This window comes from Neopsephotus bourkii, unplaced genomic scaffold (assembly GCF_033783945.1).
Source record: "Neopsephotus bourkii isolate Nb327-2 ecotype Australia unplaced genomic scaffold, CSIRO-AGI_Nbou_v1 NB_1630, whole genome shotgun sequence".
Taxonomy (NCBI): domain Eukaryota; kingdom Metazoa; phylum Chordata; class Aves; order Psittaciformes; family Psittacidae; genus Neopsephotus; species Neopsephotus bourkii.
This window is the reverse complement of record NW_026902105.1, coordinates 5,587,884-5,604,501: the sequence shown is the minus strand read 5'-3', so window position 1 is coordinate 5,604,501 and position 16,618 is coordinate 5,587,884. Positions and strand designations below refer to the sequence as shown.

Genomic DNA, 16,618 nt, shown 5'->3' with positions numbered 1-16,618 from the left:
AAAATTGGAAGTGTTGGAGGTTGTTTGAAAATACTCCACAAGAGGTTTGGTCACACAATGGCAAGTTGAGAGGTTGTGATGCCTTTTAGCAAGTGAGCATGTGCTGTAAGAGAGACACAAACAATTTTGATGTGGTTCAGCGCACAGTTAAATTCAGTCAAATAACAGCTCGTACAATGAGTGGCTAACTTCCCACTACAACAAAGACATGTTCTCTTTTGTCATATATCTAAGACAAAGTAATTTGTTAATCTTTTAAAGCAGGTTACTCTGTCGCTTGCAGTCTCCTGGTTGTGTAGATCTCTTACTAATTGGATGGTTGAATCTCTTTAATTAATGCGCCCGCCCTGCCCTAACATTTTAGGAGAAGGAAGGGGGCTCTAACACCATTAAGTACCAGAATTATGTTATAGTTTGGTTGTTACTCTCTACCCCACTTGCTTAGCAAACGAGATAACCAACTGAGAAGACGTAAGTTACATCTGGCTTATCCATTATTATCTGTATTCTATGACTTCCATGTTTCTCTTAAACTTAACATTGAGGTCAAACAGGAACATATTTTTGAGTGCTGGTGTCATACATGATTTCTATCATCATAATCTGGTCTTGTCTTAGTGAGTTAGAAGTTCAAGTAAAATTGTATTTACAAGTGCAGTGATTTATTTTTTTTTTTTAGTGAAGAGATGAAGCATACATATGAAAAACTAAATAATTCCTAGGGATAACTTTATCACTTGTGGGAATTTAATGAAGTTGTTTTTTGCTAAAAATCCATTTGTGCCATCTGGTTATTATTCAGAAGTTGATCAATTACTGAGGACTCTGTGGGTAGTAGGAGTCTAATGGAAAAAGAACAAACATTGTGCTGGAACCTGCCCTCTTCATGATGTTTTGAGTCATCAGTACTCATGAGCTTTGGAATGGCATGGTCCTTGATGCCAGTAGCTAACACCTGGGACCTTTTAAAGGTCAGTGTTTTGCTAAAGTTGAAAAAGATGGGCATGGGCATTTTCCATTATGAATAAAGTGTTATCACTAGCTATTTCACTTCTGTTCAGGTTCTGACAGCAGCACAGAAAGTATCACTGAATGGTTTGGGTTGGAAGGGGTCTTAAAGCTCATCTAGTTCCAACACCCTGCCGCTAGTGGGGACACCTTCCAGCAGAGCAGTTTGCTCAAGGCCTTGTCCAGCCTGGCCTTGAGCACTACCAGGGATGGGGCAGCCACAGCTTCTGTGGGTAACCTGTGCCAGGGCCTCACAGTGAAGAATGGAACAAAACAAGTACTTGGAAAACTTGTTTGTGCAGAGGCTGTGAGTGGTTTTGTTAATTGCTGGTTTTAGCTGTGATTAGCAAAGTCCTCATAAGAAAAAGGGACAATGTTTTGTTCTTTTAGGTTAGTTAGATTAATTTTGGGGTCTACATATTTAACAAACTCATTGGAAAACAGAAGATAAATTCTTTTTAAACTACAGTACTGTGAATTAATTGGTTTGGTAGGTATATTTCAGTATAATGAGATTCTTGTATAATAATTGCCATCTAGAAAAATATTACCAGTAAGATATTTTTTTAATTTATTTTATAGGTGATCACAGGTATGAAATCTTGAAAAGGCGAGTTTTGCAAGGAAAATCAGTCCCCCATTATGCAGCAGTAGAGCCAAGCGGGGATGGTTTAATGATTGTTTCCTACAAACCATTCAAATTTATGCAAGGTGAAGACAACAAATCAGAAGAAAATGATGATGCAGAAGCAACAAAGGAAAAGAAAGGTAAGACTTACCTGGCAGATTGTGATAGGCTGCTCTGTCTCTTGGGTTAGATTCCCTTCCCCCCTAAAAGAAACCCAACAAAACCAAAAGCTAAGCAAACAAACAGAAAACTTGAAACAGAACAAAAGAAAAACTCAAACCTTTTTAAAGAATGAGAATCCTGTAAAAGATTCTTTTCTCCAGTGAAAAAGCAGTTCAGGAAAAAAAAGTAAACTTCAACAAAAATTATCAATGCTTTTTCTCCTTTAAGATCATTATTAATAAAGTTGGTTTATCATAATTGTCACTGAGCTCTGTAATATGTATATTTATGTAGCTCTGTCATTTCTGATTTGATTTTGCTTCTGAATCATGGAATTATAGAATAGTTAGGGTTGGAAAGGATCTTAAGATCACCAAGTTCCAACCCCCCTGCCGTGGGCAGGGACACCTCGCTCTAAACCGTATCACCCAAGGCCTCATCCAACCTGGCCTTGAACACTGCCAGGGATGGAGCATTCACAACGTCCCTGGGCAACCTATTCCAGTGCCTCACCACCCTAACAGGAAAGAATTTCATCCTTATATCCAATCTACACTTCCCCTGTTTAAGTTTTAACCCATTACCCCTTGTCCTATCACTACAGTACCTAATGAAGAGTCCATCCCCAGCATCCCTATATGCCCCCTTCAGATACTGGAAGGCATTAGTTAATGAGCTGATCCTAACTGAATGATACTGGCACAATCTTTGTCCATGGTGCAAAAATCTGTTTGGAAACAATATAAAAAGATCTATTTTCTGGAATGTATAAATATTGCATGGTGTGACAACTGTGACATTGTACATGTAATAGGAATAGTCTGTAGGTATAAATCTTGAGGCAAAGGAGTTCTTCAGTGCACTGAGGACCATAATGCAGTGCCTCTGCTGTTGTTACCTGAATTAGTTAGCTCACTGTTTTAAGGATTTTAAGGGCTTGATTTGTGTGCTAGGTATGATTAAAGAAACACAGTAAAGACCTCTGTATGGCTCTTACACATGCATGAAATGAGCTGTGCTGTGCACATACAGTGTTGCTAAAGCCCAGATCCCTGTAACATGTGGAATACTGCTTGCAGCAATATCTGTAGAAAATTTCTTGTTGCACAGAAATCTAATGGTACAGAAAGAACTGAAACCTGAACTCCTAGTTCAGGGGGAAGTTTTAATACCTATTTAAGAGAGATGAGAAGCCTAAGCTACTTTTTAGGAGCATTTCAATTGTCTCATAAATCAAAACTTTTAGTATTTTATGTAATCTGTGTCAAAGTTTAGAATTTTGAAGGTTATTTTATCTCAGATACTAATTGTTTCTGGGAAGTATACTTGTAGCACCAGTGGCTGATCCCTTGCAAGCAGGAAATTTGTGGTAAGGGGCAGCAGTGTAAGAATCCTTCCAAGGTCAGAGTTGCTGATGCTGATCAGTGAAATCTTGTCACGTGGTAACTTGAGAGCATCCAAAGGGTCTATCCATACTTTAATTTTCTTCTAAATAGGAAGGAAACATGTACAAGATTGCTTTTTAGAAAATGAATGCGTCTTGTGTTTTCTGTGACCAACTGTGCACTACCCAGTTAATGCTGTCATCGCTTTCCTATTGTATAAATGTTTCTCTTAAAAGTCCTCTGCTTGTAGCAGTTTAATAATCAAGATAGATACCAGGTGGATTCTGTACTCAGGAGCAGAAGTCAGTTGTTACCTCTGGGCAGGCAATTTTATTTCAACTGAGGCAGATGAAGACTATTTGGTTTTCTAAAGTTATTTCTGTTGAATAGTCAGTGTACCTTCTGGCAAAATAGGTAAGAAAAAATGTCCACATTTTTGAATACAATATAATTCTGAGTGTGCAGTAGCTTGTCAGTACCACTGCACCTGGTATCTCTTCAAATTATTAACCATTAATGTTTCAATGTATTTTGAGTACATTTTGGTTATCAATTTTGTAATGCTACAATAAATTTAGAGTAATAGCTTATCGTATAGCATGTCAGCATGTTTGAGTGTAGACATGAATATAAAATGCTCTCCAGAAAAGGGACAGAAATTAACTCGATTGCTAAAAACCGTTTCTCCAATTGAAAGAATGTAACTCCCACAGGTTGAGATAAGAGCAGTCCAGTAACTAAGGTATAACACAAATCACTGCTGCTACCACCACTAATAATAATGATAAGGGAAATAACAAGGGAAGAGAATACATCCGTTCACCACCTGCCAACTGATACCCAGCCTGACCTGAGCAGTGATCTAACCCTTCCAGGTAACTGCCCCCAATTTATATACTGGGCATGACGTGCTGTGGTATGGAATACCTCTTCGGTTAGTTTTGGTCAGGTGTCCTGTCTCTGCTTCCCTCCATCCCTGGCAGAGCATGAGACTCAGAAAGTCCTTGGTCAGAGTAAACATTACTGAGCAGCAACTAAAAACATTGGTGTTATCAGCGCTGTTCCCAGGCTGAAAGTCAAAAACACAGCACTGCACCAGCTACTGAGGAGAAAAATGACTGCTACAGCGGAACCCGGGACAGTTGTTCAGAGTAAAAGTTAATTCCTACTCTTCACAAACTTGTATTTTGTATCTCCTAGTATTGCACACTGGAATCCAGGACAGCATTTGTAATCTAGTTTGTATTATTCTGCATCTTTCCGATTGCAGACCCTCTCTATTACTGGCAGCAGACCGAAGATGATGTTACAATAACAGTTCACATTCCTGAAGACATCACTAAGGATGACATAAAAGTACGCTTTTCCCCTGATAACATATGTGTTATACTGAAAGATCAGCCTCCCTTAATGGAAGGAAAACTGTATTCATCTGTGGACCATGAAAGCTGCACATGGATAATTAGAGAGAACAAAAGGTGTTGTATATGGGGTTTAGTCTTCCTATTGATAGCAAATGTCTGAAAGAATTAGAGGGATTAATATTAGTATATAGCTTGTGCTAATACTGTATACTAAAATATGACTTTTTGGTTGTTGAGTATTAGGTATCATAGTGCAAAATAGCTCAGCTGAGTAACTCTGGGTTTTTATTACTTAGTCAAGTGAGCAATATTGCATGAATATCAGGCTTCTGTTTTAATGGAAAAAATGTAATTACACATTTCAGTGTAATAAATTGCATTTGGTTCTTAATGTTGGTACTGCAGTACCACTTTAAATTTGTTGATTAAAAGAATAAAACTTGCTCCAAGTATCTTCTGTAGAAGTATGCTGCTTCTAATACCAGTGCAACTGCCTCAGAAACTTGATTCAGCATTCACTGAATAGTTATTGCTGTGACGTAGTAATTAATAACTTAGAAGGTTTTCCTTTTCTGTCAGGTAACAGACTGTCATTGTAGACCCTGTATCTAAAAAGTGAATATAATAAAACTAACTCTCATTTTTATAGCCATCTGTTGGTCTGATGCAGTAATTAAATGGAATTGCTGTATTGATGCACTGGGCTCTGTCTCTTTGTTTTCTGTTTAGTTACTTATTCCTAACGTTCATATCAGGTTCTCCTAAATTCATTGTTGGCTTGTTTTGCAGATTACAGAAATTGTATCTTCTGAGATATGATTTTAGATACACAGTGTAGATAATAAATTATTGTAGTATTTGATGCCTATAAAATACAAGTATTTTTGTCCTAGATCTTATATGAAGCTGGTTCACACTTAAGTAGCCCTATTAAGTAGTACTTAGGTTTCAAATAAACTGTTACTCTTTGAATAGATTTCTTTACAGGGCATCTCCTTGTAATATTTAAAATATTTTAATAAGACTGCTTCAGGGAAAACTACATTTACATCAAAAACTTTTAGGGACACTTGCATGAATACAGTGTCTTTATTCTTGGGCTTTTAGAAATCACGTGTCCTTGGTCTATTTTTCTTTAGAATATTTTCCATTAGAATAGTTTTTTTATAAAGTAAATACTAATGATTTTGTTATATGATTTTCATTATTAATTCAGTTTGGAGTGCTCAAATCTGTATTTAGAGCTTTTTGTTTATTAGTCTGAGAACTGGATGCAGTGTTTTCATTAGTACTCTTTGTCTTCTATTTACATTTTAGTTTGGAAATTTCTCTAATTAAGAAAAATGAGGGACCCCAGTGGCCAGAGCTGATAGTTGGTGACACAAGAGGGGAATTCATTATGGACTCTTCGCAATGCTCTGAAATATCTGAAAGCCTGATGCATCTTACCTCTGAAGTAATGGTAAGGAGTTGAAAATAAAACACTTGTAATTCTTGTACATTTGCATGTTGCCTTGATATCGTTATTTTGCACTTCATTAACATAGCTCATCAGTTCAGTTACTGTTCAGAATCCTAACTGCATTCATTTTAACTGAAGTTGTTAATGTAACGGCACTTGAGTTGTGAATATACTTTGAACAGCAGTATGCTCATGGGGGACTGAATTTAGCTTCCGTGAAAGTGTCTGTGCACCAGAACAAGGAAACCAGGGCAATCAAGAATGTTGATAGAGAGCTGACCCCCAAAATCTAGCCTCCAAAGAGACAGATACTTTGTTTTAAGTCTTGTGCATTAGCCTGCTGTATATGACATTTAATTTTTTCTGGTTTCTGCCATTTAAGGACATTTCTTTATTATCTGTTTCTTCATGTTTGTTTTCTTTGGATTTAAATTGTTTAGCAATTAAAAAAAAATTGTGGTGATCTCCCGCACTTTGTGAACTGAACTAAAATAAAAAGTTAATAATCAGCTGAAGTGGAGGAAGAAATGAGCATAGGAACTCAAGAACTCCCTGTCAGATGAATTGAGTCAGTGCCCTCTCTAATCTTCCCTTACACATTCTGTTAGGCTTCAGATTTCAGCTTATATTAGTTGTCTAGATGGTGTCTTTTTTTCCTGGACAAGAAGCAACATAAACTCATAGTTGATGAGGAAGTGTATATTTTGCCTTCTGTTAAATAAAGGTCCCTTTCTGTTATCAAGAAATTAGGTCTTGAAATAGATCACAAAGGTAACGTAGTTTGGTTGTTTTGAAAATTATCCAAGATGTCATTAGCAGAAGTAGGCTCTTTCTCTATGTAGTCATGTTCTTACTCTTTAATTAGTAGTAAAAGTCATGGGTTTTCCTTTCTTCAACGTGTGGAATGTGAAAAAATACGTGTGCTTCTTTCTTTGCATAAAAAGGTATTCATTTTAAATGATTATTAGCAAAGCTAAAAAGAGGTATGTATTTAGAGGTACCTACAAGATGACTTTTTTAATAGCATTTCCAATGGCAAGCTGAAAGAAGCTTACACTGATGTAAACTTAATAAACCATGTGTAGGTTTTCAGGATAGTATACTTTTGCTACTTACAGAAGGGAATTCATTGTCTACGTTTTAGTGGCATATGTGCCTTTCCTTGAACTGAAATTGATTTTTGTGTTACCTACTACTCATGCTGTCCTTCATAACAAAAATGGTTCTATTCATTTGTATTAAGTATGTAGTAGCTTGATCTTTAAGTATATGCAAATAATTCTTCATGTTCTATTGAACTTTTTTGTTATGAAAAGAGATTTTTATATATATATATTCAGTAGCTTGGATTTTCAGTGTATATTGTTGTCTTTTTGTTTCAGAATCCAAACCCTGAGAAGGAAAATCCACCTTGTAATGCTCAAGAATTAGAAGAATGCGATGCTTTTCTTGAAGATAGTGCAAGCTTGTGCAGATTTGATGGTGATACCTTGAAAATCACTCATGTAGTAAGTGCTGCAAATTATTACAGAAATACTTTAAAGCATTTTTTAATGATAAGCAAGTTGAATTCTGTTATTGGAACAAAATCCGTGAAACTCTTGGAACCACACAGTTTCCTTCCATAATGTAAAATCAAAGTAGCAACAGAAATTATGAAGCAATATGTGTTCTTCACTGTCATTTTAATGGAAAAACAAGGCTCTCTTTATTCTGTTTTAAAAATATATTTACTTTCACAAGTGAACCATTTGAAAACGCAAAGTTACATCAGAATAATTAAAAGGAAGGGGTCTTTTTCAGTGGCATAAAATTGTTATAGATTACTTAGTTTACATTTTTCTCAATAACTTTGCAGCTAGCCTGGTAGAAAGTTGACCCTTTTCATTAAGGAGGTAGAGTACAGATCATTTTGTGATACTTCTTTGTCAATTAATGGAAATAACAGATTGTAGGAAAAATGTTTCAATAGGAGGCTTAATGTGGGTTGTTAGCAAGTTAGGACTTGATCTGGTCCATTGACTAAATCAGGAAACAAAATAGTGATATGAAATCATCACAGGTTAAGTTGTCATCTTGGGGTTGTTAGGGGATTTTTTGAAGATGTCTCTACTAAGCTTGTAATGAACATTGGTGTTACAGATCATCACTACTTTGTGTCACACAAAGTGTAGGATAATGTCTTGTACAGAAAATGTGTTAGTTAAGCGGTAGGATTTTGAATTGGTTCAGAATTTCCTGTTTCCTCTGAAAAGCTCTGAAAGAAGTTTAAAGTTGGTGTCTTACAGATCTTGGTTTGTTCTTTTCCTTAAAAAATATGATTTTTTTTTTCTTTTGACAGTATGGATAAATATGTATATTTCTCTGTGTGTGCGTGTGTATACATATGTGTATATATGCCTGCATGTGCATCTGTGCTGCTAGAGAAATAAAGATTAATTTTAAAGGTTATCATGCTCCACCAAGGAAGTAGTATGTTTTATGGATACAGTGCAATAGGTAACATACAGCATAAAATAAAATCTGTAATTGGTAGGAGGACATTTTAAAGCAGCTCTCCTCAAATGGATTTTATCTGTCCAGTGACGCATGATAAGAAAACAAAAGGCAGCAAGCATAAGTAGGATCAAGAGGTTCAAACTGGATAGAAGGAAAAGCTTTTACACTATAATTGTAGCATGGATCAGGTTGCCTCATAAGACTGTGCAGCCTCTATCCCTGAGGTTTTGAAGACCAGTCTGAATAAAGTTCTGAATAGCTTAGCTTAAACTCCTGCATTTCCTTCCCTGGTGGCACTGCTGAAAACCAGGCATGATTACTTTGAATATTTTCCTAACTTTAGAAGTCAAGATCCTCTATCCTAGGAAGCCATTTCAACACAGGACACATTCTCATTTGTTTATGTAGTGGACATAATGTTTCCCTCAGTAATATCCCGAGAAACTTAATTGTGTCTGCTTGAAATATATTAGCTACCTGTAGTGTCTTGAGCTGTTGATCACTGGGATGCACATAATGTATTCAAACATTTTGTCAAGTAACAAACACGAAGCTGCTGATCATCTTACTTGGGCAGTATGTGGGAAAGAATCTGCTGTTTATCCTTTTAGTCAGTGTTTTGTGTTTCTTTGTTTTGTTTCAGATTAATCTTGGGAGCAACCAGTATCTTTTCTCAGTTGTTGTGGATCCCAAAGAAATGCCATGCTTCTGCCTGAGGCATGATGTTGATGCTCTTCTCTGGCAGCCCCACTCTGACCAACCAGAGAACATGTGGGAACACATTGCAACTTTTAATGCTTTAGGTAGGAAGTAAACTTCTGTGTCACACTCCTGTACCTGAAACTTTTCTACCTCAGTACTCCTAGTATGGCTTCTGTTGATATTTCACTTACATTTGAATGAAAGGTAATATGATTCTGTTGATAGTAGCATAGTAACTTAATTTTAAAATACTAGAACATAATAAATATTTGTGCCTTGGGAGGAAAATAAGCCTTTTCAGACCATATACAGGATGCAAGCACGGTACTGCAAAGTAAAAAAGGAATGTGCCTTGAATAAGTGAACTTGAGTTAAAGACTACAAAGCACAGTCATTATCTTAACTCTCACACAGCAATCATCAGGGAAGCAGCTGCAGTTCATTCATGACATGTCTAGATGGTAATGCTTATGCTTATGGTAATAAGATGTTTAAATAAGTGACCTTTAGATTTTTTGCTGTCTCCTTGTCCCAGGTGACAGATCTGAAGACTTGGGCATGATTGCTCACTGTTTCTTCTGTTGTAAGAGCTAGGAGCATCAAATGTTGCTGGCACATAGTATGTTCAAAAGAAGCTCAAAGAAATACTTAACATGTGCATTTAATTCATGGAACTCTGACAGAGAAAGTGGACATGGAACGTTTTCATGAATTTTAGGGAAATAAAAAAGTTATTGTGACAGGAAAAATCAGTCAAGAGTATAACTGTTCTAGCTGTGGTTCAAGAAGCCCCTAGCTCTTCTGAAATCACAGACTGCCAGAAAAGCAGTAAATGTGATTGTGAAGAATTATTGATGTATTCTTGCACTCAGGACTAAGAATTTGTTTTCACCCACTTGTTAGAGGCAGAATCCTAAAGGTCAGAAGCAGAAAGTACTTTGCAAAATACAGATGCAGAAGTAGGAATTGATCAAATAGAACGGTCTGTGTAGACCAGTATTATACCTATTGTGTATGAAACAGATAAATCAGTTTTCATGAAAATTAATCTGGTCTAGAATTTACGTCTGCTGTGGCAATTACAGTCTTCATGTTCTCTAAGTGTTCAATACTTCAATAATGCAATGAGTGTGACAATTTATTCCCTCCCTTCCCTAGATACATTTGTTTTATCACACCACACTTACTCTGGGTCCAGAATGAAAGGGAAGATACTGGCTGTTTTATAGAGCTCACAGAGGTTGTCATAACACATAACTGATTTTAACTGTTATTTTAACTTAAGATCAAATTAAACTGTAAGCATCTTAACAAATCCTCTAATGAGAGATTAATTTCACAATTTGTTCTTTGTTTACTCATTTCAGGTTTCATTATGGTGGGGGAAAAAAGTGATCCCAAAGATTAAGATTTTTTTTTTTTTTTCCCAGTTACTTTTAGTTTCAGGTTTCTGGGCTGATTCCATCTTCCTGTTTTAAGAATGTGTTTCTACTGTTTTGAAAATGACAGGAAGGAAATTATGGTATCTTTGAGCTTTTTGTAACTAAGGTGGCAAAAAACAACATTGCCCTCTACCTTTTTCTTCTTATTGTATTATTATTTTACAGTATTATATAGAAGTTTACACTTCTGTACTAATCTAGTTCACCTTTAAGTGCCAGAGGTGATGTAGATCATCACCTTGTTTCTCTACAGCCAAATTCAGAAGCAGTTTGAAAGAGCTATTAGTAAAAATTAGTATTTTCTAGATTAAAAGGCGAGTTTCCTAGTTTCTGGAAACCTACCATATTCACTGTATTGACCAAAGCAATGGTAGTAGCCCTGTTTCCTCCTCCTTCTGCTTGAACCTTTGGAATTAGCTTTAAACAAGCTATACAAAGATGATGAATGAAAAATCAGTATTTTAAATATTATTAATGAACATAAATCAAGAGCTTACCATTTTCTGTCTGTCAAATTCCATTTAAATACAAGTCCCCCGGCTCAAAAGCTTCTTTTACCTGCAATCCTACCTTAAATCCTGCTCTTACTGTTATTGCCAATGTTTAATGTGTGAATTAAATTAACGAACCCTACACTTGGAAAGTTTTTCTAGCTGTCCTAATATTTCCCACTACAGCAATCATGTCAATTGATAGTCTGCCTATATATTTACTAGTTGTTTTGTGGTGAAAACTGCGAAGCTGGCTTTGAACAGAGATGGTGTTTTGAGGACAGTAGCAAGCATTTGTAAATTTAGAAGTCAGATTAACATTATAGAAAACAAACAACCCAACCACAAAACAAGCAAAAAAGCCCCAAACCAAACAACAAGAAAAGAACAACCATAATAACCTCAAGGCTTGAAATGCATGTTGAAGTGTGATGATCCTGTTGTGGATTAGCCCAGGTGGACACCTAAGCACCACAGAGCTGCTTGCTCTTCCTATTCCCCTCTCTACCCACAGTGGGACACGAGAGAGAACAGGAAGAGCAAAAGCAAGAAACTCTTGGGTTGAGCTCTTTGGGTCAGCTGTCCTGGTTGTGTCCCCTCCCAACTTCTTCTGCATCCCCAGACTACTGGGGGCTGGCAGAGCTTCAAAAATAGCAATGGTGGCAATGTGCAGGCACTGCTCAGCAACAGCCAAAAAATCCTGTTGGATCAAAATTGTATTTTAGTCACAAATTCAAAACACAGTATCTTGAGGTCTGCTGTGAAGAAAGTTAACCGCATCCCAGCCAGCTCCAGTACAAGTACTTTCACCTTTACCTTCTGATAGTAAGTGAAGAGGGAGAGCCAAAAAAAAGTAAGCTTTGTCATGCATGCTGTTCTCAGAGATGCTGTCTTTCAGTGTTAACCATTGCCATGCATTGTTCAATGGAAGTTAAGCAGATAACCTTTCAGGAAGATTATCTTACCTGATCTAAAGTGATCAGGTAGAGCGCTTTACAAAGTTTGTCTCAAGTCTCTTTATGAAAGTGTGAAAGGAAATTGGTCTGAAATACATCTGTTTACTAATTGAGTTCTGTAATGACAGAGGCAAGGAATGATTTTCTTCTTAGTGAACATTAGCAAAGGTGACTGTGTTGAAAAGTACGCAGTTCTAAATTGAAGGAAGTTCCAAGTGCCTGTTCAAGATTAGGTAGGCTCAGAAATCTTAAACTGTAAATATAATTATAAACTGGGAGATGAGAGGAGAGAAGAGGGTTATTCTGCTTAGGCTAGTAATATTGGGTCACGTGTATCCATGCTTTATGATCCTTCTGAGAAAATCAAAGACCTTGAGAGGCTAGATGTGGGAGCAGTATCTAGCTGTACACACACATGCATTAGAAGCACCTGTTGGGAAGATGTATTGGTATTAAATTGGCCACTGCAGACCTCCAAAACCTATTGGCTTATTAAATAATGACATAGATCTCTCTCCTTTTTTTGTTTCTAACTGCATTATTATTTTTTAAGCTAAGCTTGATTTTTGTCTTAGCCAGTTAAAATGCTGGTGAAACTAATATATTACTGAGCTTTTCTACTTCCTTTTGGGCTATGCAGGTTACGTCCAAGCATCAAAGCAAGACAAGAAGTTCATGGCTTGTGCTCCAGATTATTCCTACGCTGCTCTCTGTGAGTGTTTACGACGAGTTTTCATCTATCGCCAGCCGACTCCTCTGGCCACAGTTCTGTACAACAGGAAGGAAGGAAGACAAGTCGGACAGGTTGCTAAGCAGCTAGTAACAACCCTGGAAGCCAATGATCCTATCTTAGGCTTTCAAGCTACAAGTGAGAGATTATTTGTTCTCACAACAAAAACCTTGTTTTTAATAAAGGTGAACTCTGGAAATTAATTTATTCAGTATATTCTGCTGCAGTTTGTGTTAATGATTTGTTAAAGAATTGGCAAGGTAAATGCTCTGAGAAGTTCAGAACTATCTGCTGAAGCTTAAAAAGGGGAATCAAAATTTTTCATTAAAATTTATCTGTAAGATAGAAAGTTTTTCAACTTGGCTGTCTCTGAAGTAAGCTTTTTCAGATCTATGGGAAGATGTCTTCTGCACTAACAGCTTTCTCAAAGCAGTTTTCAGAAGCTGCTACTGCATAGGTGGATAGATTTATGCATTATTTTTTCCAACTGTTTCCCATACTTGTGAATTTTGAGAATTCATTTCTGTTTTTAAATGCCACTGTTTACCTATGAAAAAAGTAGTCAGATAAAAAAGATAAAGCCTTTTGTTGCAAGCATACAATATACAAAGAAGTGTGTATCGTAAGGAAAAGAAATCCCAAATTCCAGTGCTGTTGTCCAAAAAAAAAATTATTTAATATTTCAATATTCAGTAGCATCAAGTGAAATGTAAATGGAATGAATGGAATATTATGTTTCTTATACAGGTAATTAATTCAAATGGAATCATTTTGTTGCATATGCAAATTTAGATTATTGACTTGGGACTTAACACTTGCAGTAAAATTTGTTCGTATTTCAGGAGACACTAGAATAGCTTTTAGTAGCTTTTTCCTGAAGCAAAGTAAGGGTCAGTGTGATTACCCATTGGTGGTATTAGTTTTATTTTAAATAGACATTGTCAATACAGTTAAACCAAAAACGGGTCAGTTGTGACGGCTCCACCCTGGGGTGTTTTGCATTCTTTTATTCATATTTTACTTACAACCCCATAGCAAAGAATGTCTCATATGTTGTGTACTGGCAGGAAAGCTGTTGTGATCTGTTGTACCAAAGTACTGAGACAGCCACAGATTACTGAGACAGACACAATTGTAACAGGTGGCCTAATGGTGCATCTCTTATTTCAGACCTCTGTAAAAATCTACTTGTGAGGAAAATAAGCGTTCCTTTTTTATGGACTTACAGTTTCTTAGTTGTGATTGTTTTGACTCTCCTGTAAATTCTCCAGACTTGTGTCAGTGAAATTATTAAATCATGTAGTGAGAACTGAAGAGGGAGACAAGCAGTTTCGACTTGCAGAAATGCCTCCAAATGCAGGAGCCTTTCAAGGAACCTGATTTTCCTCCTCCATGCAGCAGTATTGTATATCCAGTAGTGTCAAGTTTTTTATCTGCGTAAGTTAAAACAGACTTTGATTTGCAGACCTTCCCTTCTCATTCTGGTGTTTGGTGGTTGTTCTGATTTGTTTGTTTTTGTGTTTTGTTTTTTTTTTAACTGACTTGAAAATGTTTTTTAAAAAGGCTCAGTGAATGTATTACTGTTCCGTGTGTGGTTTGCATCTACATTGTCATTGTTGGGCAGTAATGTCAAACAAGGTGGTAGAGTTCATGCGGAGCTCCATCAAAAAAGGTTTTATATAGATGATTACTTTGCAACATAAAGTGCTTATAGATTTATATGAATATTACTTAGTAACCTGAGATTTAATCATTGGGAACACAGAGTTAGGAACACTGTGATATTTGGGGAATGCAGGAATAAAGGAGAAGGGGTTTTGTCACCTCAGGTCTATTGCAGGCAGCTTCAGTATAGATGAAGAATTTCAGCACTTCTTTCTCAAAATCTTATTGCTGTGGGTGATACCTGGAAACTTGTGCTGTGTCCTGCAAAAAGAGAAAACAAAGTCAAGTAAAATGGTTACCTCCTCAGAGGCAGAATTATGATATGGAATGACAACTCAAGGGAGTTCTTGTTTGCTCCTGGGAAAAACTGAACATGGGGAAGAAGTTCAGCCCTTTATCCCATATAACTCATCTATTGCAGTCATGGTGTTGTTGGAAAGGAAATGTCGGATAGTCTCTCTTCTATTTTGCTTTCTGTGAGAGTTAAGGTTATTGTATTAGTTAAAGGATTTGTTGCCTTGAGGAGCCTTGCATGCATGTTGCACAGCAAGCTACCAGAATGAAATGGATGCAAGCCACAGGGAGGCATTTCCTATCAGCATTTCCATTTCTGTGTACACTTAATTTTAATCCTTATTTGTTTAGTGTATTAATGTACGTTTATACAAAGTATGGAAGTGGATATTTAAAAGAGGTGGTTTTCTGAGAACCTTACTTCAATTTTTTATTTCTTGAAATCTTACATTTTAAGACCCAGTACTTCCTGAGAGGTCCCAATCACAGTCTGTTTACAGAATTTCTGTGAAAACTTTTGGCCTTTATAGACTTGCATTATTTATTTCTAATATTCTTTTTCAGTGTTTTCCTTGGCTGTGTATTTGGAATGTATCATGCATTTTCTTTACTAGTTTAAATAAATGGAAAAAAATGTTACCTTATTAATAAAGGGTTTTTTTAATTATTCCAAAGGATTCCTGTTCATTTCAAATATGTATCCTTCCTATGCTACTGAAACAAAATTGAAAAATAAAAATGAATCCCTTAAAATGGACTTGTGCAAAGCATTCAACACTGTCCCGCATGACATCCTTGTCTCTAAGTTAGAGACATCAATTTGATGAATGGACCACTCAATGGATAAAGAACTGGCTGGATGGCGCAAACGAGTTGGGGTCAATGGTCAGTGTCCGGCTGGAGACCAGTTACGAGTGGTGTCCCTCAGGGATCAGTGTTGGGACCGGTCTTGTTTAGCATCTTTGTCGCTGACATGGACAGTGGGATTGAGTGCGCCCTCAGCAAGTTTGCCGATGACACCAAGCTGTGTGGTTTGGTTGATACACTGGAGGGAAGGAATGCCATCCAGAGGGACCTTGACACGCTTGTGAGGTGGGCTGATGCCAACCTTATGATGTTTAACCATGACAAGTGCAAGGTCCTACACCTGGGTCAGGGCAATCCCAGGCACAGCTACAGGCTGGGCAGAGAAAAGATTCAGAGCAGCCCTGCAGAGAAGGACTTGGGGATGCTGGTCAATGAGAAAATGAACGTGAGTCAGCTTCAGTGTGTGCTTGCAGCCCAGAAAGCCAACCATATCCTGGGCTGCGTCAAAAGGAGTGTGACCAGCAGGTCGAAGGAGGTGATCCTGCCCCTCAACTCTGCTTTCATGAGACCTCTCTTGGAGTGAGTGTAGAGGTCTGGTGTCCTCAATATAAAAAGAACATGGAACTGTTGGAACAAGTCCAGAGGAGGGCCATGAGGATGATCAGGGGCCTGGAGCACCTCTCATATGAAGATCGGCTGAGAAGGTTGGGGCTGTTCAGCCTGGAGTAGAGAAGGCTGTGTGGAGACCTCATAGCAGCCTTCTAGTATTTGAAGGGGGCATATAATGATGGTGGGGATGGGCTCTTCATTGGGGACTGTAGTGATAGGACAAGGGGTAATGGGTTAAAACTTAAACAGGGGAAGTTTAGATTGGATATAAGGAAGAAGTTCTTTACTGTGAGGGTGGTGAGGCACTGGAATGGGTTGCCCAGGGAGGTTGTGAATGCTACATCCCTGGCAGTGTTCAAGATTGTGTTCAGGGCCAGGTTGGACAGAGCCTTGGGTGACATGGTTTGGTGTGAG

The 16,618-nt window shown here is 37.3% G+C and overlaps 1 protein-coding gene across 2 annotated transcripts in view; it reads left to right on the top strand.

Moving 5' to 3' along the window:
- NUDCD1 (NudC domain containing 1) overlaps nt 1–15,427 on the top strand; it is a 34,697-nt gene extending 19,270 nt beyond the window's left edge. The window contains exons 5-10 of one of the 2 annotated variants that reach the window (XM_061373395.1): nt 1,591–1,776; nt 4,448–4,661; nt 5,865–6,009; nt 7,392–7,517; nt 9,152–9,311; nt 12,740–15,427. In XM_061373395.1, coding sequence (XP_061229379.1) covers nt 1,591–1,776; nt 4,448–4,661; nt 5,865–6,009; nt 7,392–7,517; nt 9,152–9,311; nt 12,740–13,032 — 1,124 coding nt within the window. In that variant the 3' untranslated portion in view covers nt 13,033–15,427. The remainder of the gene's footprint in view (nt 1–1,590; nt 1,777–4,447; nt 4,662–5,864; nt 6,010–7,391; nt 7,518–9,151; nt 9,312–12,739) is intronic. The other variant, XM_061373396.1, reaches the window with a different exon arrangement.
- The last annotated feature ends 1,191 nt before the right edge of the window (nt 15,428–16,618 follow it).